The 25,447-nt window shown below is 40.5% G+C and overlaps 2 protein-coding genes across 4 annotated transcripts; both read left to right on the forward strand.

The window, feature by feature from the left end:
• Positions 1-3,274: 3,274 nt before the first annotated feature.
• Positions 3,275-16,414, forward strand: LOC111221747 (apoptosis regulator BAX-like). Its single transcript, XM_022745289.1, has 6 exons — positions 3,275-3,535; positions 6,651-6,699; positions 9,023-9,184; positions 11,500-11,632; positions 13,354-13,458; positions 13,553-16,414. The coding sequence occupies exons 1-6, from the start codon at positions 3,466-3,468 to the stop codon at positions 13,649-13,651; spliced, it is 618 nt and encodes a 205-aa protein (XP_022601010.1). The 5' UTR covers positions 3,275-3,465; the 3' UTR covers positions 13,652-16,414.
• A 2,133-nt stretch (positions 16,415-18,547) lies between these two features.
• Positions 18,548-25,304, forward strand: rwdd3 (RWD domain containing 3). 3 transcript variants are annotated; one of them, XM_022742685.1, is made up of 6 exons: positions 18,548-18,610; positions 18,704-18,819; positions 19,525-19,757; positions 19,907-20,134; positions 22,482-22,600; positions 22,694-25,304. In XM_022742685.1, the coding sequence occupies exons 2-6, from the start codon at positions 18,735-18,737 to the stop codon at positions 22,806-22,808; spliced, it is 780 nt and encodes a 259-aa protein (XP_022598406.1). In that variant the 5' UTR covers positions 18,548-18,610; positions 18,704-18,734; the 3' UTR covers positions 22,809-25,304. The 3 variants fall into 3 exon arrangements, with proteins under 3 accessions (XP_022598406.1, XP_022598398.1, XP_022598414.1); XM_022742677.1 differs by having other exon boundaries at positions 18,566-18,819; XM_022742693.1 differs by having other exon boundaries at positions 18,566-18,819; positions 19,910-20,134.
• Positions 25,305-25,447: the final 143 nt, after the last annotated feature.

The raw sequence follows: 25,447 nt of genomic DNA on the forward strand, positions 1-25,447 counted from the left end.
AGAACAGCATCTAGTGATTGATTAGCTTGAGGAACAGGAGCAGAAAGATGATTGGTTAGATGTGGTGACGTTGGGATTGTGAATGGGAGATACGACAGTGTGGGGAAGTCATGGAGAGAAATAGATCAGTGTTAACATGAAGGAAGAGATCTTCCTCATTCAGCAGTCACCAAAGCTTTATTAGATTTTGATTCAAATGTCACTAAATCCACTTCAAACCATGTGAGCAGAGTACAGAAACAGCTGTGCATTTAGAGTCACACTATATTCATTACATATGGGTTTGGTTATCAACAGCTTATTTGTCAGGCATGCTTAAATTTCATTAGAGCAGACAAAGTTTCATCTGTTCCTTACACCTCTGCTCTTGGGTCTATGGTTCTGGAAAGGTTAGGAATAAAATATCTCTCTTACTACAGCCCCATACACAGCACTTCTATTTTCTTTCTTTATACCAGGTGTCTCACTAAAGCAGAAGACTGAGCACCATCAACACCTCAGTTGGCCTGTCTGGCAGCAGCAACAGGAGGAAGCAGGTGCAGCCAATCAAAAATCAAGCTGTGCAGTCATTAGTAATGATGTGACCCTCATCAGGCTGAAGCTCCGATGTATCTGACAGAATAAATACGACTTGTAGAAGTGTAAGGGAAAAAAACATCACATCATAATCCATAAATCAGAGATATTCTGGTTCCTATCACACAACTGTAGCTCATATCCATTCAGTTACAGCTGTTATAACTAACAATAGGAATTTCCTCCTTGGGTGGTCCCTGGTTAGGAATTACATCCATATTGGACAAAGATGCATCAGAGGACTAAACCTCTGCCTCATTCCCAGCTGACTTTGTTGCTAATTATGCTTCCTCCATTCCTCCCTCTCTGCCTTAGATTCATCTGATGGACACAACCACGACTCCAAATGAAGGATAAAGTTACTGCTGTAATCTGCAACTACAAACAAGGCATATAAAACTTCACTACAACAATCAGTCTGAGTGCTTAAATACAACAGTATATACAGCTGTGTACATCTGTGGTTCATATCACTGATTATTATGTTGCAGTGCTGAGGAAGAAATAAATGGCACAGGCCTACATAAAGGTTGATATCTTGTTTATTAAAAAAGCATTGAATTCTGGGCTGCTGTGATTACTTATGATTGACACGCTATCATTTTGAGGGGCATTAGCTGCAGAGTGCAAAATTATAGGGAGTGCTGTTATGAGGAGTCTGAACAGTCACGATGAAACAGAGACATTGATCCCCCCAGTGGCACTGATACTCTGTAGCTTCCACTAAGCTGTGGAACACAGTTAAACACTGTGGCTATACTCCCAGTACTCAAACACAATACACTATCTCCCTCTACTGGAAGCACAGCAGTTTAACACTTATCACTTCTCTATCACTTACCTAATATATACATGCATAAACTTATGCATCTCAGTTGCCACAAATAAGTGGAAGTTTCAAGTCTGTGGCAGCTGAGGTTGGCACCAGAAGTGTCACAGATAGCTGCTGTTTGACCTAGCTGTCTCTCTTAAATTGCATACAAGATTTAGGCTATTCTGTTTAACAGTATGATAAATTATATTTTTATGAATATTGGGTCCTGCTACATGTTAAAGTACAAGGTCAGACTGTGCAACTTTAATTGAATGGTCAAAGTATGGAGAGGGGCTATGGTTTGATGAGAAATGTATATGGACCCACTCATGTTAAACAGTTTGGAACATAATGCAAAAAACAAAAAAATAAAAACAAACTGAATCTCATGAGATCAGTTTCTAGTTATGGATGAGGAGCAGATGAACAGTCCATACTGGACATCTATAGGGCTTTATATGATCATGTATTGATAATGAGAGTATGGTTTAGAAAGCAGCAGCAAAGAATGTTCTGGAAAAAAATTAGGTAGACTCAGTATTGGTGCTATTAAAACAACTCCTACTAATGCTGATGAATTACTATTATATATAAGATGTTCAGAGTCATCTCTGGCATATAGGGTTGAGTCAGGATTTGGTTGGAATATTAACACAGCAACAGAAAGATGTGGTTTATATAGGTTACAGTGTCAGCCATATACTGTGTATGGGGTAATGTTCCTCTGGATATTTGCAGTGTCCAATGTGGACTCACAACTGGTGGAGCAGAAGAGAGAGTGGATTGACAGGAATGTAGATAACACCGGATATCTGGTTCAAGATTGTGTGAATAGCAATTATTATAACTATATGTGAATATTTACTGATGGATCTAAAAGGGGTGAACATGAAGGAGAAGTAGTGGACATAGCTGAGACTGATTAACTAATATGGTAATTAGGGTTCCAATGGATAGAAAAAGTAAAGCTGAGAGAGTAGCCATTTGTTCAGACTACTGCAGCTTTTAATAGGATGAATTGAAAATAAACAATAAGACATTAGTTGAGCTGAGAATAGAAGGAGTTGGAATTAATGTACAAAAGGGCTCCTGCATGTTGGTCATTGGTTGCAATTTATCTTCAGATGCATTTTCCTGAACTATCCCTCCGACTTAAAACAATATTTAATCCCATACAGATATAACCTAAGACATACAGAGTATACTTTTCTTTTTTGTTCCCAGAGTCTCTGAAGAAATCGGGTGACGTGTGTACAATTCTTCACTGTCATGATGGCGCATGTCACTTTTGCTCATTTATTTATTTATTTCCCTGGGAAGATGGGAGAGGTCAGCAGGTGTTGGGAGGTTAGGCCTGGGAGAGCTTGTGTCTGTGTGTGTGAGTGTAATTGTGCTATTGTGCTTTGTGTATTGTGTTTTGTGTCGAGGAACCCTTGAAAATGAGATGGTTGCTCTCAAGGGGTTTATCCTTCCAATAAACAATGTTTATTATTGATAACTGGTGTGGAGGGACATGAAAAGTGGACAGGATTATAAAGTGAGCACTGAAATTTAAGGACAAAATAAGAGAAGTTCCCTTTTGAAAAGATGATGCAATAAGACAGACCGTGAGTAGGACACAGATATGACAGGGAGGCCCTATCACAGCATACAGAAATGAATTAAAACAGGTTAAGTCTTACATACTGGATTAAAATCAACCCTTTATTTAATGGCAAAGTGTGGGTTGTTGTCATATATTCTTGAACATGTAGCTAGAGTAGATATGTCATATGGAGCTTGAAATGGTTTAAGGGAGGAGTAAAAAATGAGGGAAGGCCTCTCTCTTATTTTCTTCAAACGTAAGATACGGATGTACAGTGTGTGTGTGTGTGTGTGTACAGTGATTGGGAGCCGGTTGCTACCTCTCTCTTCCGTGTCACTTCCGTGTCACTTCCTTGTTCTTGTGTGGAAAGCGAAAAGCTTCACGGAAGGGACAAGTCCGGAAAAGCGACGCTGCTCAGCGAACGAGCCGAGCTAACGTTACATGTCGGAAAAAAAACTTGTGATTCCTGGTTGACGGACGGTGTGGAGCCATGGCTGACAGCCGGGGAGAAGAGAGAAACGGAGGAGAGCAGGAGCCTCAGGGCGCCGTGGGTGGAGAAGGTATGTGGAGCCATGTCTGGTTTACATCGCGGCCCTCACTAACTTGTTGAATTCCGTCAGTGTTAGACTCAAAGATTAGGATTCGGTTCCTAGTCAGGAATTCAAGACCCAGTGTGTCGAAGTCCGTGTTCCCGTCGATATAGGTGTCCCAACGTTAACGTGAACCCGAACCTAACCCCAACCTACCGTTTTTCCGGTGTTTAACCTGACCCAAACCGTCTCCTAACCCCAGCCGGTTATCAGCGCCGAGCCAGGACCTAACCCCGACCACAGAGAGATCGTTACGGGACACATCTGGAGGAGTTCGACGTCTGTTTGTAGGATCAGAGTTTCTGTCCGGTGGTTAAAACAAAAACCTCAAGTATCAACAGTTCTGTCAGTTCTGCTGGTTAACTTACTGTAGACCAGGGTTACAGGGACAACAGTGAAAACTGGCTTATTGGCTTTATGCCGATTTCACGTGCTCGTTATAAAGAACCGATCAGACCTCAGGTTTGTTGTCCCCGGTAAACTTAGTGCGGCTGGTGATAAACAACGTAATAAAACAGGCAGATTTCAGGCCGAGTCTGGGCAGCGTTCCTCGGAGAGGATAGTCTGTCCCTTCCGGTGCGGACGAGGTTTCGGAACAACTGAAACAGACGATCTTTTAAATATTTTAAATGCAAACTGGAGACCAGTCATCAGAGTGAGCTACGTGACCATCAAACAAACATGATAACTTTATTATTATGGGGTTAAAGGGCGGGAATGCAGATGACAAAATGACGGGATTGCCGCTGATCTCATAAAGAAAATGACGTCACACGAAGACAGTGAAAGAGAAACTTTTGAAAGACAATTTAAATACTATTCTGAGTTTTCAGTGATGATTTGAAAAGATGTAGAGACACATTTAGGCAGGAAGCAAGATCAATGCACATGTAGCCTAAGTTGTGAGGAGGGAAGGATATGAGACCTGATTTCATTCACACTATATTCATACCAGTTCTGCCTAAAGCACTTCCCAGAAGTTGTCCAGGGAAACAAAATCTCATACATTCAACCAGTGAGCAACACTGTTGTTTCCTTGAGTATAACTGGAGCACACATTTATTTCAGTTTTCTTTTAGGTTTGCATCAGTGCAAAACAGTTGAGCAAGAATAATGAAAACCTGCATCACTGACATCATCATTCTGTATATTTTAAAAAATCAAGTCGGCAGCAGATGATTCACCTGTAGTGATCACTGTCCCATAAGGACAGAGAGAGAAACTGAAAGTCTGTCACTGATCCATCTGTTTGTGTTGCCCAGCCTGACACCTGCAGACAGCTGCTCGTCCCCTTGAATTATAAGGTTGTCTCTGTGTTCTGAGCGGTTTTTAGATATTGTGCTTTAAAGTTTTTGCATTCCAAATAGCAAAACTGATATGTGGAACAGGTCTACATGAAAATGACAGACACCCTTAATGTATTCCGCGCATATGTCAAAATTCTATCAAATTTATAAATCAAGTCAAATGCAGATAGAACCTTGTAATCCTTAGAACTCGCTTTGTGATTGGAATCAAGGTTCTATCTTGCAAAACATGAAAAGAAGCAATGATGAACAGTTTACTCATAATTTGTTTTAAAACATAACATAAATGTTGTAACAGAGTGTCAACATGTATCAGACAGTTCAATTGAATGTGTTCTATGACATTTTTATTTCATTTACTTCATGTTTTATGATTAATTTTTTTTTTTTTTTTAATTCAAAAAAAGCATTACAGGATGCACGTTATGTATTTAAGGTCAGTGCTGAATATTTTGTCCAGTGCAGAGGCTAATTAACTCAATTTTACCAAAAATGTCAGATGGAACCATATGATTCCAGGGGGACGAGCTGTCAGCTGCTTTTCTCTCCCTGACAGGGACAGACTGAACAAAGTGGAATCCACACACTGTTCACTCCTCCACAGCCTCACGTTTTGAAGCCACAGATCATTTCTGTTTCCCAAACAGAGCTCAGATCAGCGTGTCTTTCTTCAGTCTGTCCCTCTCGTAGATGTCCAACCTGAACCAGTAACAACTGCACACACACAACATTTAGCACAGATCAGACATCTGTTTGTCCATTTTAATATCACAGTATTATTATTTATTCAACCATAGTAACATAGGATCAATCCAAACAACATGATTAATTGTGTTATTGTTGGCAAATTTTACACACTTTAATAATTTTTTTTGAAATGGACTCTCCTAATTTTTGTCAAAGCTTCAAACCCTACTTGATGTGCATTGTTTTTTAAAAAAATACATTTTAGAAAATATATTAAAATATATTATCATAAATAAACCGTAGTAATTATAACTGTGAACAGTTCATAAAGCCCAAAACAGCAGGTGTAATGATTCTCAGTGTCAGGGTTATTATCCATCTTGAGCTAATTAAACTAGTTCAACTTTTACCACAGGCCTGATCACTCCATCATCCTGTCATGATACTGGAAGAAGGTATCGAGACAAGATCATGGATGTTTGAATCACTGTTTCAATCTTGGATTCAGATTCACCACACCCTGCAGAAAAAGGAAAGATCATATACACTGACCAATCTCCACAGTCCATATTATAGTGTCATTCAACTACTTAAGTGCTATTATTCATCTCTATCCCTTTATCTTTTTGCAGTTATGTATTTATCTTCTTTCTTTATTTACTTTTATTTATATATACACAAAAAGTCAGCCAGTCACTGGGGGAGACACTATTTTATTAAACTTGCTATAAAGTAAAACACTGCACATAATCAGGGTCTAACTATCTGTAGTAATAATTGATATTCACTGATTGATATTTCTTTTATGCAGTGGTGGAAAATCAGAAAAGATTATCTATTTACATGCTATCACTTTATCATGGTATATTCTGAAACTTTCTTGTTATTACACAAAATCAACATCTTTTCCCACAATAACAAGAAGCTTCCATTTCTCTGTATCAGTGGCAGCAGTAGACTGTCATAGTCCTTTTACCTCTGAGTGTTAAGAACATTTAGAATATAAAAGCAACGTGACACATCTTTCATCCACATGTGCATTGATCTTGTTTCTCTTGATCTTGTATTGATTGATCCTCTGACTGTTCCAGATGTCATCGATGATCCCATCCTGGAGCAAGGAGCAGTGGTCCTCAGAGGGTAAGAGTCACCATAACACCAGTGCAGTGCTTACCATACACTGATTGGCGACCCACCACAATATCAACACTGACCACCATGTATTGATTTTCTGTTTCTTTACTATTTCAAATGGCTAAAGACTTATTACTTATTACATTGTAGAGCTGTGAGCTGAGCGTTGATACACTCAGCCCCTCCCCTCTCTCTCCATCAGCCACAAATAGAAGTCATTCTGTGGGAAACGCTGCAGGGTTTTTAAAACTTTAATCAGTTTTCTACAAATTGCACTAAATCATTAATTGATCAGATATATTCTTACCAAAGTGATTTATTATTTATGATTTTATTACAATTACATTTGCTTAGTTTGTGTCTAATCCGAATGATTAGAGTCTTGGAGCTGAGAGCCACAGATGAGGGAGTGTTGAGAGATGGAGAAATGTTTTGTTGCCTTAGAGTTTTTCTGGTCTATTTTCACAATAAGAAAAATGTAGAATAACACTACTCTTATCCTTTTATCTGTTTTAATATCAAATATTTTAGCCAGCTACAGTCACATGCATGAAGATTCATCAGACCAGTAAAGCAACTAAACACTTGTTTTTTATTCTTAATTTGGAAGTTTGTTTCATTTAATTATGTAATTACTGTTATTTCCCCATGTGTTGTTCCCCTTGTGTGGTTTGTTACAGTCGGGCTTCTCTTCTCTAGATATTTAGATTCAGTGAACTTTTTCACCTTTGTTCAGTCATTTGGTAAAAAAATCACCTTATTAGAGGGTTAGGTTTCTTCCTCAGCTGGGTCCGGTTTATCTGAGGCTTCTTGTTATCTGAGCTGGACTCATAAATATAATGCCCTGAGACAAAAAAAAAGTGGAAATAATAGATATAATAAAATGAAACAACTATTGACATAGCAGAAAAGAACAGTGGCATGTAGCCTTCAAGTATTAAAGTAAACAATAATGTGTTGAAATAAAGAGTCAGTCAACTTTTTATTGCAGAGCATTGTAATACTCTGAGACATAAAAATATGGACATATAGTAGATATAATAATAAAATTAAACAACTTTTGACAGTGCAAGAAAGAACAGTGGCATGTAGCCTTCAGTATTTAAAGTAAACAATACTTTGCTAAAATATAAGCAGTAAAAATTTTATTGCACAGCATTTCAACTGTGGTTTGGAAAGTGCGAAGGCACCGTTTACAAACAGGCTTTTGCGGGTCTATAATCAACCCCTCACCATCCGCCTCAAAAGCAAAATATTTCCGTATGCGACTCTTCTGGCTTTTTCTTTCGACGAGCCGAGGTGCTGCAGCTCTTCCATTTGTTATTGCGCCTAGACTGCAGCCTAGTAGTGGACGTTCCTCATCCTCCCTTGGGCAGAGGCAGAGCATGTGCTGTCCCAAGTCACTCAAATGTTGCCGGTGATGCAGTGATAAGTGTTAATGTTCTTTTACACATGTTTTTGGTAGATTACTGTCACTTTTGAGGTAAGACACTTTTGCACCATGAGATAAGTTGCTCATACAGTTAATGACATCCTGCTTGTGCGCCATGAGACCTGATGCGCGAGCGGGCGTGACGAGCACTCATTCAACTGCCTCCCTCAATAGGACGTCAATCTTATGTTACTTTCTAAGAGGGTGACTATCAGTCTTGTCACGTGTCGGTACTTTTCAATGCCTTCGATACCACGAAAAAATGCGGTATTGACTTGGTACCAAAGTATCGGTTCTGGTGACAACCCTACTCCCCAGCACACATTTCTGACTGACCACAGAGCAATTTCATTAAAGAAGCTATTTGTAAGTTTTGCTATAGCTACATAGCCAACGTTAGCATTAAAAGCTGTTTACTTACCAGTCTTGCCAAGAGCTTCAGTCATTGTTGTGTTTACAATACCAAAGGTTATAATACGTCCTCTGAGCAGCTACGTCTTCAGGACAGACTGGAGGCAACAGTGACTTGGTATTGGAAAGTGACAAGACTCCGACCAGTCCAGAGCTGGCTGTTTAGCATGCTAACATCAGTAAAAGAGAATAAGTGATAGAAATGGAAGCAAAACAAGAGGAATGCTTTCCACCTCTGGAGACAGCTGTTGGTGAGTAAAGGAATGAAGTTTGATGCTGAACTCACAGCGTTTCTTCTAGACTGGTAAATAAACAGCTTCTAATGCTTGCGTTAGCTATGTAGCAATAACAAAAGGTACCAATAGCTCCTTTTAAATAGCATGAAGAAGAAAACTGACCTCATCTCTGTGAGATGATGACTCTGTAGTCATGTTCAAAAGGAGTATCTCTGGTGTTCCTTTGGTAAAACACCTTCCTGTATCGCAGGTATGTGATTGAGCGTATAAACACAGAGGACCCTGCTCGACACGTCAGCTCTGAGGACCTCGGAGGAAGGCCGGACGAGCACCAGGATCCGCAGGTCAAAGAGGTGGTGGAACAACTGCTCAAGATTGCAGATGATTTGAACAGGAACGTTGAGTTCCAACGGTAAGCTGCATCATCTACGAATACAGCTCACGGACCACATCAGTTCACATCTTGGTCTTGAACACAGATCTGTCTATAAGTACGTTTTCCATTCACCATTTCTCATGTATTTTCAATTTGCACATGAAAAACCTGAGTTGAAACAAATAACATAATAACCCAATAATAAGCATTGGGTAGTCAGTGATTTAAAATAAAAACACAAGGTTTAAGGTCTCTAAAGGGTTTTATTTCATGTTTCTATCTGCTACAGAAGCTGAGAAATTAAGCTTTTACTGACAGTGTTGCATCAGATAGTAGGTAGCTGGTTAGCAGCTTAGCAGGTAAAAATCAGTGTCTGAATCTTCTAAGTTGTTGTATTTGTTGTTTTCATCCAGGTAACAGCTGTAATCTGCGTCAGTATCGCTCCCCTTGCTCAGGTTGTAAGCCACTGTCTGAACTGTGACTTTCAAACTTTTTTGCGGCTAAAACCTCTGCAACATCAAACAAAATGCATTTCACATGATGGATTTTAACATGTTAAACAAGAAAAGAGGAAAGCATCAGGTCGGTGGAGCGATGATGAGGAGACTGGAGCCTTCCTCACATTAATACATGAAACAAACAAACTTCTGATTTTCATCATGTTTTCTTCATTTGAGCTTCGACTGGACTGGAGCTCTTTAATGGCTCGTTGTGTCTAGGGTTTAGTCATATGTTACCATTTTTGAACGAGCCCCCGTCAGTCCAACAACCAGTGATCACTGATATATTCATGCAGGTGTGTGTGCTGCACATGCACGCACAGGGGCGACAGAGTCCCCGATCATTCCACACCTTTTTTATTAGATGCAATCATGGACGAGCTTGTTGCCTAAAAGGAAATAAAATCACCTTCTTAAGAATATTTTGGTTTCAAACCGGATGCAACCAACAAGACAAAGGACCTGAAAGAAACTATTTGCCGTCTTTGCAAACATAAAAGATTCTAACGCGATGAAACGGTATAAAAATGTAATATCATGATTATAGTGACCAACATGATCACAGTTATCAGTATTATCACAGTGTTGTTAAAATGTGCTGAAAATTTTCGAAAAGTAACAACACACACACTGAAATAATTTCACCAATGGAATGTTCGCATTTAAACATTAAAATAATATCTGTGTCACAGACTGGTGCAGCTTTTCAGCCTTTACAGCTACAGAGACACACACAGGAGAGACAGCTCGTCAGTGGTTGGAGAAATGTGTGGTGAAAATGGGGGAGAGAGGGTGAGGGAAAGAAAGAGAAAAGGACACATTGAGATTGTTTATTGTAAAACTGGTTGAGACAGTAAGATTAAGAGTTAACAAAAAAAGGGAAACTCAAGCTATGCTTTTTATTTCATTTTTCTACTTAAGCACTTTAAGCACATTTTGCAGAAGCTCTCTGTTATGTAGTTATGATTTATTATAGAGCTTATTTTCCTTGAAATGAGAAAAGAACATTTAATTATCTTTAGAGAAGCAATTAGATCTCAGTCAAGGTGAACTATGGGAGATGAAGGAGCGATGTGTCAGACAGATGTTTATGAAGAAAAGGTTGATCCTTCAGTAGAGTTCAGAGACTTGGAGCAGTGAAGCTGTTCTGGAGACACATGGTGGAACCAACAGCTGACTGAGACACTTCATGTTGGTTTGTCCTTTAAAACTCCATATTTTCCTCTTCTTTCAGTTGTGTAGTCTCAGTTTAGTTAAGTAGTTTAGTAGTGTTAAGTGTTGATCCATAAGAAGATATATTTGTGGTTTTAAGAACCAAAAACCATCTCAGTGTTAAACATCTCCTCTCTCAGGCTTCTCCCTGGAGCTCTATTTACATTTGGTCAGTGAGCCAATCAGAAGAGAGGAGGCTCTGAGCCTCTCTTCTGATTGTTTTCTTTTGTTTTCTGAGTCATCTAATAAAAATATGGCAGATTTCAGGTAAACACTCAGATGGGTGCAGGTGGGTGGGACTTGGGGCAAGGCTGAGGACAGTGACTGCTTTGTTGTGACATCACAAAGTTCCAGAAGTCCTGACGACTGGTTTTAAGGCTCAGTTTCTGAATACAGGCTGTGTGCATTTCTCTGTGGACTGGAGCTTTGATACTTTCACAGTATTAATATAGAACCTAGACCTGCTTTATAATCAAACAACACATGGACATCTACCTTTATACTATATGGACCTTTAATGTGTCACCTGTCTGTATCTACTGTGAACACTAATTGTGATGAAAGACAAACTTGAGAGAAACCTGACAGTAAAGTGAAGTCATATTAAACCATTTCCATCTGTCCTTTTCCTCCCATCAGACTGATCAGCCAGGTGCAGGGTAACTGCGCTCAGGACATCTTCATGCAGGTGGCCAGGAGCATCTTTGCTGACGGCATCAACTGGGGTCGAGTGGTGGCGCTCTTCCACCTGGCCTACAGACTCATACACAAGGTAACATATTGACACAGGTATCTCACAGAGTAGTGCTTCTCAGCAGGGCTGATCTTTGAAGTCAGGTACCAGTTTTTATGAAGATGCTGGGTCAGGGTTAGGGATACCCAGTGGTTGCCCAGTAGAGTTAGAAAGGTGATCTGCACTGTGTATTTTCATAAGTTGAACGATTCTGAGCTATTTATACTATGTGCCCCTAGAGTATGGAATGTGCTCCAAAACGTCTATTTTGATGTCTGCTTTGATAAGTCAAATTTTCCCGTCCTAAGACCACATAAAATGCTGTGTTAACACACCAATTTTGAGTGTCTTGAGGCGTTTAAGACATTATGTGTATATATACATATACATACATATGTATATATACATATACTGTATGTGATGTGAATTTACTGTACTATAAATGATGGTATCATAGTAGGTCTCCTTTTTTCAAAACACAGATCCATAAATTGCACACAAAATGCAAAGTGCCACGAATGTGCTGCAAAATGAAACATCATTCAACATATCATAAAAACATCTAAAAATCAAGTATTTGCATCAAATGCCAAACTCTTTTTTTCAGTAGGCCTATAGTAAATTCTTGGATTTACCTTGTTCTAAATCTAGAGCTCTTCTGTCTTCCAGAGGTTTGTATTTACATTTTTAAAGTAACAGGACAGATCTGTTGAGAGGCTGAAATGTTCACAGTACAGTAAACACCAATGTAATGTTGAAACACAATGTAGTTATTTTTCCAACATGTAACTGTTGTAACTGCAGTACAGTGTTGTGTCTGAGCATGTTTTACTCTATCTTTTCTGCATTTCTCTTTTTCTAACGTAGTCAGGTTTTTATCAAAACATCAAAACATTTGGAGTCTAAGTCTGAAGCTCTGGTGAAAAGGTTTCATCCATTAGTGACAATGTTGAAGTGACTGACTTTGCAGGTTTTGACACATGGTTTTGATTGTTTTAGAGGCTTTTGCACAGGTGATTTAGTGTTAGGAGAAATGCATGAACTGTTTTGAGAACTGCATTAAGAGTTGTGAGAATGATGTTTCTGATGAGTGAATTGCATCAAAGCAATTGAGAAAAACTGTAATGTGGTGTGTTGATCTAAATGCCACTAGATGGCAGTGTTAGAGCACGTATGACAACCTGTTGGGTTCAGCAAGCCTTTGATTTCAATGTAAACTGTTTAAGATCCATTCTGATTAGTGTAAGCACACATATGGTCTGTTGTCCACCCTCTGGACAGGAATGAGAACCTGTGGAGGAAGTAGAGACAGAGCAGGTGAGTGGTGGAGCAGGAGTGGAGCACCTGAAACACTCATATATACTTCATACAAACAGATACTTGAACTGTTGTCTATGAAACCCGCTCAGGTTCACCACTCACAGTGTTTCATTGTGCGTCAAATGGACTGTTTCAAATACTGATTCACAGTTGCATATAAGACACATGATAGGTACATAGCCAAGTGTACTCATTAGCAATAGCCCAAATAACCACAACGTAGGTATACATAGAGCTCAACATATATGAAACATTACCCCTCCATCAAAGCCAACCAATGACATGGAAGTAGGAAGTATTCAAAATGTGCATTATTAACACAGACATCAAAATAGACGTGCTGGGCCAATCTGTGTTCCATACTAGAGCCACTTTAAAACCTGGTTTTAGTAGCTGACCACTGGTCTGCACTGATTGGACCGGTGATTTGTGTTTTAAAGGCACTGACCACCAACCATCTAGAGAACATCAGGAGGGTCATCAGCTGGGTCCTTCAGGTCATCAGAGAGCAGCTCTACTCTTGGCTCATACAGCAGGGAGGCTGGGTGAGTACAGAGTCGGTCGTGGGGTTTTGTGGTTCAACATGTGGACTGGTTGGCAGGATCCAAAGGCCTTAATTTTGCTCTCCATGTTTTTCAGGAGGGGGTGATCCGTGGCTTTTCTCGGTGGAGGACTCTCGCTACAGTAGCATCAGTAGCATTGGTGGCAGCCATTGTTTACTACAGGAAGACACGCTGAGACCATCAGACCTCACGACTTTCCAATCAGGGTTGCAGCCCCACCTCTGGGGTAAACGCAGCTTGTTAATAAAGACGGTTTCTGGACATTAATTACAATCATTCCTCAACCTCCATCTCGGTAACCAGAGGGGGTCTAGTACTGTAATTACAGGCAGGAAAACCTCCTCTCCTCTCAGGATTTCAAGAACACAAAAGTGCATTAACATCCGGCTCTGCTCCGGGTGTCTCCGTCACCTTCACCAGCAATGATTCAGTGCCTTCCATGAAATTACAAGAGCAGCTGTAGTACACCTGTAGCCGCCATGTTGGAGGTTCTCAGCTCTTGTCAGCACAAGAACAGTGGTCCTCTGACAGAACAAAGGACCTAATCCTACTTAGACCAGGTCTCAGGTCCATTCTTAATGGTCTTCATCAGTTCTTGGGTCTGAGGAGAATTGAGCAGGAAGTCCCCTGAGGGGACGTGAAAACACCTGATTACACCAACAACATCTGCTGCATCTGAATTCAGCCAATCAAACTTCCACAAATGAGTGACTTGAATGTACTGTAGTTTCACCATGTCATCTTTTGCCTCACATTTTGTCAATGTTGTTTTTTTGGCTGAGAGGCAGCCATGTTTGCTCCTGGGCGAACCAGGCCTGCGTCTCTTTTATACATGGTTTAACTGCCTGCTGAGAGCTGGGTAAAGTAACACTGGCCAGCAGTCTGCATCACCTGGAAGCAAACTCCTGTGAACCACTCCTCCAGTTGTTTTGTTTTGTTTGTTCTTTCAGTGGACCAGGCCCTCTCAGCTTCAGGTAGATAGTCGAGACAGTCACAGGTGCTTCAGGTGTCCATTTTTCAAACTTCCACAGAATTTAAAAGAGTTGCAAAGTGGGAGGATGCTCTGGTTTCAGAAGTAGATGAATGGAAACAGGTACGTTCTGGCTAATGCAGCAATACAATAAGTTTATATTATGGTCAACAGTTTGAATTATTTGTGCTTCATTTGTAAGAAAACATGAATTTCCATCACCTGGTGGACGATCCTCGGTCACCAAGGCTACGCAAAACGAGGCAAAGAGATGTAGCACATTCAGTCAACTGTTTTCCCAGCAGACATTTTAAGCTTGAATAGCACCACATAAATGATGGCTGTGTACCGTTTAGTCCTGTCAGCTCCAGGGCTCTCGTCCTTGACCCCTCAATGGAACATTGTTAATGTGGTTAGTTCCACCTGTGCTTTTTCTTGTGACAAGTCAGATGTCTCCCGTGGAAAAGGACAATTTCCAACAAAATACAACGTCGGAGTTTCTAAATTTGTCTAGTGAAGTAACTTGAACTGGTTCTTGGATCGTTAGATTTCTACAAAGTGTCATCTGAGGCTTCTGCTCGCAGCAGGATTTCAGCTTTCAAAGCACACACTCCTGTACCTGTGAATTTTAATTTTTTTAAAAAGACATTTTCTATACACTCAGCATAGTAGCTTCTTTTGTACTGACTTAACCAGAGACTTTCATCTAAACAATCTAACCTTTGTCTGTGCAGGAGGTGAATGTGACTTAGTTCTTACTGACTGTGGATACTGAATGCATCCTTCCACCTGGCAACTCTGCAGACTGCTGAAACACTTCTGTTCTAGACGGTGACACTTTAGTCCTGGTGTTGATTCTGTTTACAGAGAGTCACTCTATCAGATAACTAGCATAGTATATGGGTGAGTCTCTCTAGAACTGTAGAGTCATGTTAGCATTCAAAGACATGTTGAAGTGCTGAGCTCGTTCTGCCCCCTCTCTGTCTGTGATCATGTTCCTTCTGTGTGTGAATGTCGTCGAATGCATGTGACAGATGTTAAGGTTGTCAGACAACTGCATAACAATCATCATCATCAGTGATCTGATTAAGTTAGACACTGACCCACTATCAGATGACTGTCACAGTCATCTCACCACAGCAACAGGTCACATGATTAAAATAATAAATAATCAGAGGTAAAGGCTACAGAGCAAACTGCAAAATTTAACCTGCTGACAGGAAACACAGTGACACCTGCAGCCACAGTAACACTCCTCACTCACCCCACTCTGAACACTGATAGAATAATGATCTGTATAATAGTGTCTTTTGTCACATGTGACCAGTGTTTTCAGATGTGTTTACATTGTAATCCTGAGCTGAGGTGGTCACCTGCGTCACTTTGGTCTGCATATGGAGACAGAGTGTAAAGTAGTACTACTCATCCAACATCAGTCTTCTCTTTTTTCAGCAGTTGCTTGTGCAGTATTTCAACTTCGTTCTCACACCAGTGAGTTTTCATGATGAACAGATACTGGTAGATTTTTAGACTTATGCAACTGTTGCCAAAAAAAACTTATTTATGTCCTTTAGTTTTTACATTTGTAATATTGTGTATGAAACAGGATCACACCTGAGGAGAGGGAACTTCTAGAGGCCATTCTTTACAGTTGTGGGGAAACTGGTTTATAAATAAAGAGGTAATTATTTAAATGATTTTTTTTTACTTGTAGCAGCGTGTCAGGGTCAGGTGGTCTGATGGAAACTGGATGATTGTGGTGATTTAAATGGAAACAGTGGGTGCGGTTGTTATCGAGCACCACATAAGCTTGTGTCAAGTATTTTTGCTACGGAACTGATCGTGCACTTTGAAGAAAGAAATCACACTATTTATCTGCTCTCCTATGGTTTAATGTAACCTGGTGATTATTTTAATGATCTCATTGGAGTTTTCTTAATTCTGTGAATAAATTTCAGATGTATTATATCACTCGTTCCTGTGTGTGTGTTCTGAGTCGTCCAGTTTCAGTGGAGCCCTGACATGAGGTGACTTTGTCTCTTGTTCCAGTTCTCACATCACAGTGTGCAAACCTGTATGTCATCAGCCCTCAGCAAGGCAGTAGCTCCTGAGCTCATATCCTCAGTACGTCCTGTTTTTAAATCACTGGATGTGCACTTTCTGAGCTAATTCCAGCACATTTTTAAAGTCAGTCTATTTAAATTTGGATTAATTAAGGTTTAGGTCGGATAAAGGATACAGTATTTCCTCCCCAGAATCTGTATTTGTGGTGGTGTGGAGACGGCTTTCAAACAGCATTTAGGCCTTATAAGAAAAAAAAATACAGAAAACATGGATAAAAGTTTTATTTTTGTGTGTCTAGTCAAAACTTTCTGGGAATTTTTATCAGATCTTTTATCAAGCTTATGAACAGCTGCAGCAGTTACTCTGTAACTGTGATATAATTCTCTACAAGCACAGAAACGATCTGTTAACAAAACACTGACACATCATCACGTCATTAAGTTGCTCAAACTGTTTATTACATTTACAATTATTTCCACATCCAGCAGTTACACATCAGCGTGTTGATTCATGTGGTGTCTCTGTCACCTGATGAATCTTAGTCCAGTGTTCCCTCTCTTTTAGCTTTGTTCGGGTCAGCGGTAGGAGGAAAAGTGACAAAACATTCATACCCAAGTATCATCAGCAGTAGTTACCGTGGTAACTATCTCCTGTGACTAATTCGCTCTGACATCATCAGATCATTGATTCTGGGTCCTTTTACTGATGTAGCTGCTCCAGGTGGAGCTGCTTTAACAACCTAGGGGTCTGAGGGGTCATCACATGATTCATGGGAGAAGAAGAAGAAGAAACAAAGTTCAGCTACACAAATCTGTTTTCAGTTTCTGCACTTTTCTGTAATGTTTGATTTTTTACTGAAATGTTGGATCATTTAACGTCTGTTGGGTAAAATGGAGAGGAAATGACATCACAGCTAAGCACTGATTTATTGTAAGCAATGTTTAACATGTGGTGACTAATCACAGTCTATCTGTCAAATAAATGTAGTACAACATTTTCCTCTGAAATGTGGAGTAGAAGCATTAAGTAACCTAAATGTAAATAATAAACACCAAGTTGTGAGGGAACTGGGAGGCATGCCCCTCACTAAGCTGAAAAGACACACACACTGACTGTGTAAAGTTGCACAAACTAATACAGGAAATTCATTTTTGTTATGTTGTGCTTTTATTTTTGAACCCTACTAACCACCATGTCTTTGAGGTCTACTTCCAGGGGCGTTTTTTCATGGAGCGGTTTGTTTAGTACTTCTTGAGTTTGTTATGTATTTTATTTATGTTGGTGTGTATGTAAACATTGATAATGAAATAAAAGCTGTGTGTGTCTGCTGTTTGCTGCTGAGTAGGTCATGGACACATGCTGTTTCTCTGAAAACAGCTGCTGCAGCTACAAACAGCAGCACTGACTGTAAAGCTGTTGGCTATAGAACAAAAACTGTGATATTGATAATAATTCTCTGTGTACAGGAGGATTTCTTTCTCCAGGCCAGAGGCCCTGCTAACGACTCCTCCTGCTTCCCTGCTGTGCCTGATCCTGACCCGAAGAAGCTGAGTAGGGTCATCTGGAGGTTGTAAATCAAACCATATGTTCTCCCTCCTCTGTGTCTGAACCTTGAGCCAGTTCATGACCCTGTTGTTTATTTGGTTTGTAAAAGTTATCTCCTCTACATAGACACTACAATTACATAAACATCTGTAGCATCTGGCTGCCTAACCAGCCCTGATGAGCTAAACCAGCCAAAGTGGTGACTGACAGGAGTTAGCAGCTGTCTTCTGTGAGATTTGTGTCTTTAACCCTTTAATATTAGCAGGGTTTGATTTTGAGTGCAACACAGTATTTGCTATTGTTACAGCACATTTTTTGAACCCGTTTTTAAACCTAAAATAAAATAAAGTATCATTTCAGCTCTGCAATTAAACATCTTCTTTTTAGTGTGAGTGCAGAGATTCATTGAGCACCGCGGTGTCGAGGTCGAGACAAAGTGTTTTTATTATTATTATTTTTTTTTTTTTACCTTTTGGCTTCCAGTTCCGCTCACCGGAAGGAACCTGTGGAGCGGAACTGATGTTCTCGATGTGCGAAATTACCCGGACAACGGAGGTGTGGACAAGTGCAGCAGCCTGTAGTTAATGCAGGCATAAGTAAATGTACCAGCAAAGATCCTCTGTGTTTAATAACATGTCGCCTGTGTAGGGTTGTTAAAGAGAAGATGACGTCATGAATTATGTCTGAAGCTGCTGTAGAGGAGGTTTCAGTTTTATCGGCCATTTACTGCGGAGAGGGAGAGTTCCGGCTCCTCCAGCAGTCTGGTGAGTCAGTGAACGTCTCACTGTCACTCTACACACACAACACAAACTACGACCATCAGCATGACAGCACACAACCTGGGGCCATCAGCGCTTATACAGGCGAAAATGTTCAAGTCAATTCAAGTGTCCTGCTACTTTCATGCTAATATCAATCAATAGAAGAAACTATGCAGCTGTTCCTAAACATTCTCTCACTTCTCATTTAGTTCAGTTAAAACATCTGGATGTTTGACTGTCAAAGCTCAAAGGTGAACTCTGTCATTTTGTAGCTGTAGCAAAAATAAATCTGGCCCAAACATATAACATAAGATAAGATAAGATAAGGTAAGGTAAGATAAGATGAACCTTTATTGATCCCATACTGGGGAACTTCACTTGTCCCTGCAGCATAAGAAAACAAGGTAGAAGAAAAAAACAAGCATAACAATAGAATAAAGTAGAAAAATAACAACTCAACCATGAATAAGAAGGTATGTACATAAGTATTTGCATGCATACATGCTCCCACATCTGGACCAGTTCTGGCACGCACACAGAAAATTATCCAGCTGTCCGTCAGTACTGGAGGATATCAGCTGGAATCAGCTCAGATGTGGAAGTGTATGGGCCAGACTCTGGCCGAGGACCCAGGCCTGTGTTGTGTCAGTTGGTTATTGGTTTTATTTTGCTATCTGCGGCTGTACTATGACTGTGTTTGCCTTGCAGTGCAGGATGGGCTCCTGGTCCAAATCAACACCACTGTTCCAGGGGAGAGAGGGCTGAACCTGAGTCTGTTGTTCCACCTGCACCCCCAGTACCCTTCCTGCCCCCCCGACATCTCTGTCTCCTCCACTGCTTTCTCCAGGAGCCAGTGTCACAGCATCAGACAGAGGCTGCTGGACCGAGCTGCAGCCTTACCACCAGAGCCAATGGTCCATCAGCTGGTAGACTGGTTACAGGTAAACTGACTGACTGGTTACATCATTTAATTTATTCTTAATAAATGTGTCTCTGAAGTGTGGCCACAACAAACTAAACTAAAATCAACCCTGTGGAGGATACGAACCAGTTTTCATGGATGATGTAGCTGCTGTGTGATGTGTAACAGCAGCAGAGTGAGGAGGTGACAGAGGGCTGCAGAGGAGCTGAGGAGGAGGTGAAAGACAGAGACGGAGAGGAGAGGTGGACCGCAGTGCTGTCGTTGGACCACATCCGATCTCGGAGTCGTTACATCGGACTGCTGGAGCGCTGGAGCCAGCAGCTGCAGCTGCCTGGGAGGTTGTTACTGGGACAGAGTATACTGGTTATTCTGCAGGGAGCCAGAGCTGACATCAAGGTACTGACCCACAATTAACTCTGCATCACAGACAGTACATATAGTGTATAACTGACACACTATATGGTTGAGTCTTAGCAGTTTAAAGAGTGATTGATTATGGTCTGGAAAACAAGTTAAAAGGTGATGTATATCAGTAATACATTAAACATCTTCTACGCATTGTTATTATATGAATTCATACTGGAGACAGATGAGGCTGTGATGAAGGCAGCCTGTGGCTCACACAGGATGAAGAACCAGAACAACAGCACCCTCCTCCTGCTCTGTGCTTTAAATGAATCCATCAGGTGTCACAGTATGAAGCAGTTAACCATCATTTTCATCATAGAGCAATCTGTAGATTATTTTTCATATACAGTATCATTGGTACATTACATATTTTATTGGTTGAGCTTCAGAAAGCAGTTATAAATAAAACATGATGTCATCAGTCCAAGTGTCCAAAAACTGAGACACATTCAGTTTAGCATCATGTTAGGATGAAGAAAAGCAACAAATCTCCACATCTGAGGAAGGTTTGGATTTGTTTCATTAAAGGTGCGATATGTAAGTTATCACTACAATGTTAGTATTAGCAGATGTTTGTTGTTGTGTTACCTTTAGCAACACCAGATTTAAATTTTTGTTTTCCTTCTATTTCTATCATTTCTTGTCTTCTACTGAAGTTAGCATGCTAACCTGTCCCTTCCTGTAATACTTCTCTGTGATAGTGAGTCACTGTAGCAGTGAGAGGGCGTATTCTAACCTGTAGTCATGCATAGTCAGTGTGTTACCTGCAGTAGATTTAGACCAGCATGCTGCCGATTAGGAGAGGCAGGGAACACGATGCACTAGCAGAGCGATGTGCTGCTGTCAAAACAGCGCTTTCCTTTGGTACTACATTTTTCTCAACTGTATTTCTTGGCACAAGTGCACCTATCTGTATTACGCCACAAATGCAGGTGAGCTGAGTGAATCAGAAAGAGCTAAACTTCACTTTTTTTGACAGGAAGATAAAGCTGAAAATATTCTACATGAAACGTGCACTTAAACAGATATTTGATTGTTATGGTTGGCGTCTTCTAAAAGTGTCTAAAACAAGTTTTACTCTGCTGACCCCGCCCACAGCAGCCCATTGCTCTGTGTCTGTGTTGGTGTTCCTGACTGCTTCTCTAAACTGGCAGCACACTGATCCGAATCTACTGCGGGTAACACACTGACTATGCATGACTACTTCACACAACCCCACACCAAGTAACCTGAACTATCACTTACAGCTCTGGGAAAGCAACCAATATCATCACCACCACCTGCTCCCAGCAAGAAACCATGTACAGCAGATAAAAACTTACATATAGTAAGTAAATCAATCAATAGGACTGAGTATCGATGCTGATTTCATCAATTCAATTGCAAGTCATAAAGTGCTGATTTGATTTACTTTTGATAGTTTTTAAATCCAACATGCAGCCACACATCTCCCTACAGACTCCTCTAGCCTTAACCCAGTAGTGTTTCTGTGCCTTAGAGAACATTCAGGTCGCATGTGACACTCATTCATTCACAAGGGAAAATAAACACAAACCGAGGCCACTATAAGACTGACTGACTGGCAACATAGTGTGGAAAAACACTCAGAACAGTTTTTTAAAGTCATTCTCAGAACATCCCATTCATCAGGCTACATTGCCGTGTCTACCAGGTGGCACATAGAGGCCATCCATTCATCCCGGATGTGTTTCCCATGTGTCACTGATCCAAACAGGACACAGCCACAAATAGTCCTAAAAGTTCACGTATGGACAGAAGTGTCCATTTTGAATACCTTTGTATTGGGACGTGCATGCACATTCAAAAAGTTGGCAAGTTTTCCTAAATTAACATTTTGTCATTTTTGGAAACTCCCCCAATCAAACTGAACTACAGTGTCCTGGGTGGCCCCAGAGTCCCCAGATTTTCAACAAATAGGGTGACTAGTCTAAGGCTGCAAAATCCACCCCCCTCTTGGACAACTAGAAAAGAGTTTTTCTTTGTAAGAATCGGGATGAAGTTGGTGTCAGAGTGGTCTGGCTTTATGCCCTCTGTGGAAGATGTTTTAATGTGTTGCTGTCACACTCATATGGGATGCAGTGAAGCTTATTTACACCTTTCGCACCTCGTATGTCTGTGAGGAGAGTCGTCCACCTCCCACTGACTTCACATTCACATTGTGGATATAATACTCTGTAACTTGAACCTTACTTGACATGTAAATGAGTGTTCCGCATGTTATTGTTGTATTTTTGTGATCACATGATGAGTGACTGCTGCTCTGCCTCCCTGTGCAGTGTGACCTGACTGTTTGCACTCATCACTGTCTCCTCAGGAGTTTTGCCGCCTGTTGAAGACAGTGAAGGTGGATGTGGATTCTTCAGGGAAGAAATGCAAGGAGAGGATGATGAAGGTTCTCATCGAAACCCCCTCGCATTCCTCCTGTGGACATGGGTATGGATAACTTGACTCTGATGTAGCAGGAGGGACATATGATGCTCACACAGTGGTGTCACAGCATCTCCAATGTCTCTGTGTTTCTGTCAGGCTCCAGAGGTTTGTGGTGAAGGACTACCAGTCCTCAGCAGAGCTCACTGCAGTCTTCCAGGAGCTCCACATGACGGAGCTGTACCAGCAGATACTGCCATCATTAAGTGACTGACAGCACGCCACAGTTACCATGATGACTCAACCTGAACTGAGAAGAGCCTCAACAAATACAGACCCAGCGAGCACAGACAGGAAGACCACCAAAATAAACATAAATCACCACAGAGCTACAGCACAACAGATACAAAGTGACTCTGGTGTGTAACACAGAAAAAAACATGGCTGTCATTACTGCTGATGTTTGACTCACTGATGGAATGAGAGTGGATCATTAGACATATTTTTATTGTTATTTGTGGTTATTGTACAGGCAAGGATTGTACCAGTAAAGCTCAGCTGTCTCTGCTGATGCACCTTTGCAAGTGACAGTTTACATTCACAAGTCAAAGTTTGACAGAGCTTTTGGTGATCAACACAGGTTTATTCCCTGGATGACATTGTTGCTGGTTTAGTCTTGAGTTTTTAATGTTCTGGAGACAAAGTTCAGATTTGAAACTTACCAGGTTTTCAGTGGCTTTAAAATACATCTAGTATAATAAGTGCACATAATGTAATGTCTACAGCATCAAGCTTATTGACAGTTTGACATCTTAAATAAATACAAATGAAGAATATTCCATTTTCCCAGTGATACTGGTCAGCATTTAAATATTTATTGTCGGCACCAAGCAACTTCTTCTTCTTTTTCTTCTCCTCCTCCCTCTCCTCCCTCTTCTCCTCTCCTCCTCCACCTCCTCCTCCTCCTCCTCTTCCAAAAAGGAAGCAGGACTCATCATTCTGCTCTTGATCATTAGTAGTTCTTTTAGCATCAGTTCCAGCTGCAGGAAGAGCAGAGGGGAGAAATTTCTATTTCATTTATTTACTTTTTTTTTAACCTTTATTCATTTTCCAAATGGTTCTAAACAATTGCTGATGTTGGTCACGGAGTTGACAGGTACAATAAACCTCAGTCCATGTCTTTTTATCACAGGAGTCCATCTGTAGAAAAGTCCATTTGCAGCTGGGCTGTCAGACACTCCTCTGTGTGACTTGTTTTAGCCTTTGAGTTCACTGACTTATGTTTTGTGACAATACAATACTTTCATTCTCCTCTTTGAGTCTTTGTCTTTGAGCCTATTTGTTTGCAGTATAGGGCTGAGTTCAAGGCTGTTCCTCAGTCATTCAAGTAATTGTGCATAATGATAACAGGCTGAAAAGACTGCACTGCAAAACACTGAAAACATGTTATTTTCTCTCTCTTTATCTAAAAAATAATATGAAATTCTGTTGTCGGATTTAGAAAATGTTTAGCAGTAATATAGCAGTAATAGGAAGGAATAGTTCTTTCTACCAATATGCAGAAAGTAATGTGTGTGTGTTGATGGCACCAAATCCCGACACCTTGACTATCCTGTAGGGGTTCCACAAGGTTCTATTCTTGGACCAATATTATTTACACTTTATATCAATGACTTACCTAATGCATGTGCAGACATGAACATAACATGTAATTTTTACATGTGCTTAAGACATTCCAGAGGCCTCCTTCCTTTTTACATCTGGAATGAGCCCTGTGCAGGACTGGCTCACTAAATCTGGTTTCTTATTGAATACTAAAACAACGGTGTGTATGATATTCACAAACTCTACTCTTCTATCCTTTAAAATTCATGCTGAAAAGGTGTTAAACACCATAAAATTAAATTTACAAAATTTTAAGAGAATCAGATCATTTCTCTCGGTTAATGCTGCCAGAATGTTCCTAGACTCATGATTTTATTCATTCCTGTTTATAGACCATTTATTATGTGTTAAATCCTACTGTTTAATCTACATTGTAGCTCTTGTAATCTTCTGCCATATCACACAATCAGCATCTATAAATGTCACACATTTTCACTCACAATTAATACAGTGTTACACATACACACATATAAAACATACCCTCTTACGTGAGGTTGGATGCCTATACTCTTCATTCTCATCCACAGACACATCATCATCATGTGCTCATCATGTGTTCCCTATAGAGAGGTGAATGGAAATGATGGGTCAGAGAGTGGAGAAATGAGAACACAGGTCCCAGACTGATGTTGGGATCACAGTATGTGGTGGTGTGTCTTAAACAGCTAAGATCTCTGTGTTATGAAAGTTAAAATGTTCCTCTGTAACTGAGTGTGGTTCAGATTATTAATCCAACATCAGATTTCAATCTAAACATGATGTCAGATGGGATTGGCTCCATCCACACTTCTGTGATAATCTGTATGGCTGAGTTTATATGAAGCAGCAGCGCTGAAATAAAAAGCTTCATCTGTGCAGTAACTCTAAATGTCTAACAGAGGGAGCTGCAGTAATGATACCTGACAGTCCTGTTAGCATAGTTCACTGAGCTGGTCTGTGAACTTTTACAGTATATTTGTGACAATCACTGATTCTCTTGTTTGAATAATTTGTCTGATATGTTTTCCTCCTCCTTCTCCTCTTGCTCCTTCTCCTGCTCCTCTTCATTCCTTCATGACACTGAGGTTCTTCACCTCTCCACACCTCTGCTATAAAAATAAAATCCTTTTACAACTCAATGCAGCTTTGTGTGAGTGAGTGTGTGTGTGTGTGTGTGTGTGTGTGTGTGTGTGTGTGTGTGTGTGTGTGTGTGCAGGCAGGTGACCGATGAGTCATACACCCTCACAAACAGCAAACACAAGGTCAGTG

Source organism: Seriola dumerili, unplaced genomic scaffold (assembly GCF_002260705.1).
Source record: "Seriola dumerili isolate Sdu_G_001 unplaced genomic scaffold, Sdu_1.0 BDQW01000003.1, whole genome shotgun sequence".
Taxonomy (NCBI): Eukaryota; Metazoa; Chordata; class Actinopteri; order Carangiformes; family Carangidae; genus Seriola; species Seriola dumerili.

Bases quoted from the DNA above. Each gene is read 5' to 3' on its own strand.
- rwdd3 (XM_022742685.1), top strand. From the start codon at position 18,735: ATGTCTGAAGCTGCTGTAGAGGAGGTTTCAGTTTTATCGGCCATTTAC. The intron at 18,820-19,524 runs GTGAGTCAGTGA...TTTGCCTTGCAG, and splicing joins CCGGCTCCTCCAGCAGTCTG to TGCAGGATGGGCTCCTGGTC. The intron at 22,601-22,693 runs GTATGGATAACT...TGTTTCTGTCAG, and splicing joins CATTCCTCCTGTGGACATGG to GCTCCAGAGGTTTGTGGTGA.
- LOC111221747 (XM_022745289.1), top strand. From the start codon at position 3,466: ATGGCTGACAGCCGGGGAGAAGAGAGAAACGGAGGAGAGCAGGAGCCT. The intron at 9,185-11,499 runs GTAAGCTGCATC...TCCTCCCATCAG, and splicing joins AGGAACGTTGAGTTCCAACG to ACTGATCAGCCAGGTGCAGG. The intron at 13,459-13,552 runs GTGAGTACAGAG...CATGTTTTTCAG, and splicing joins TCATACAGCAGGGAGGCTGG to GAGGGGGTGATCCGTGGCTT.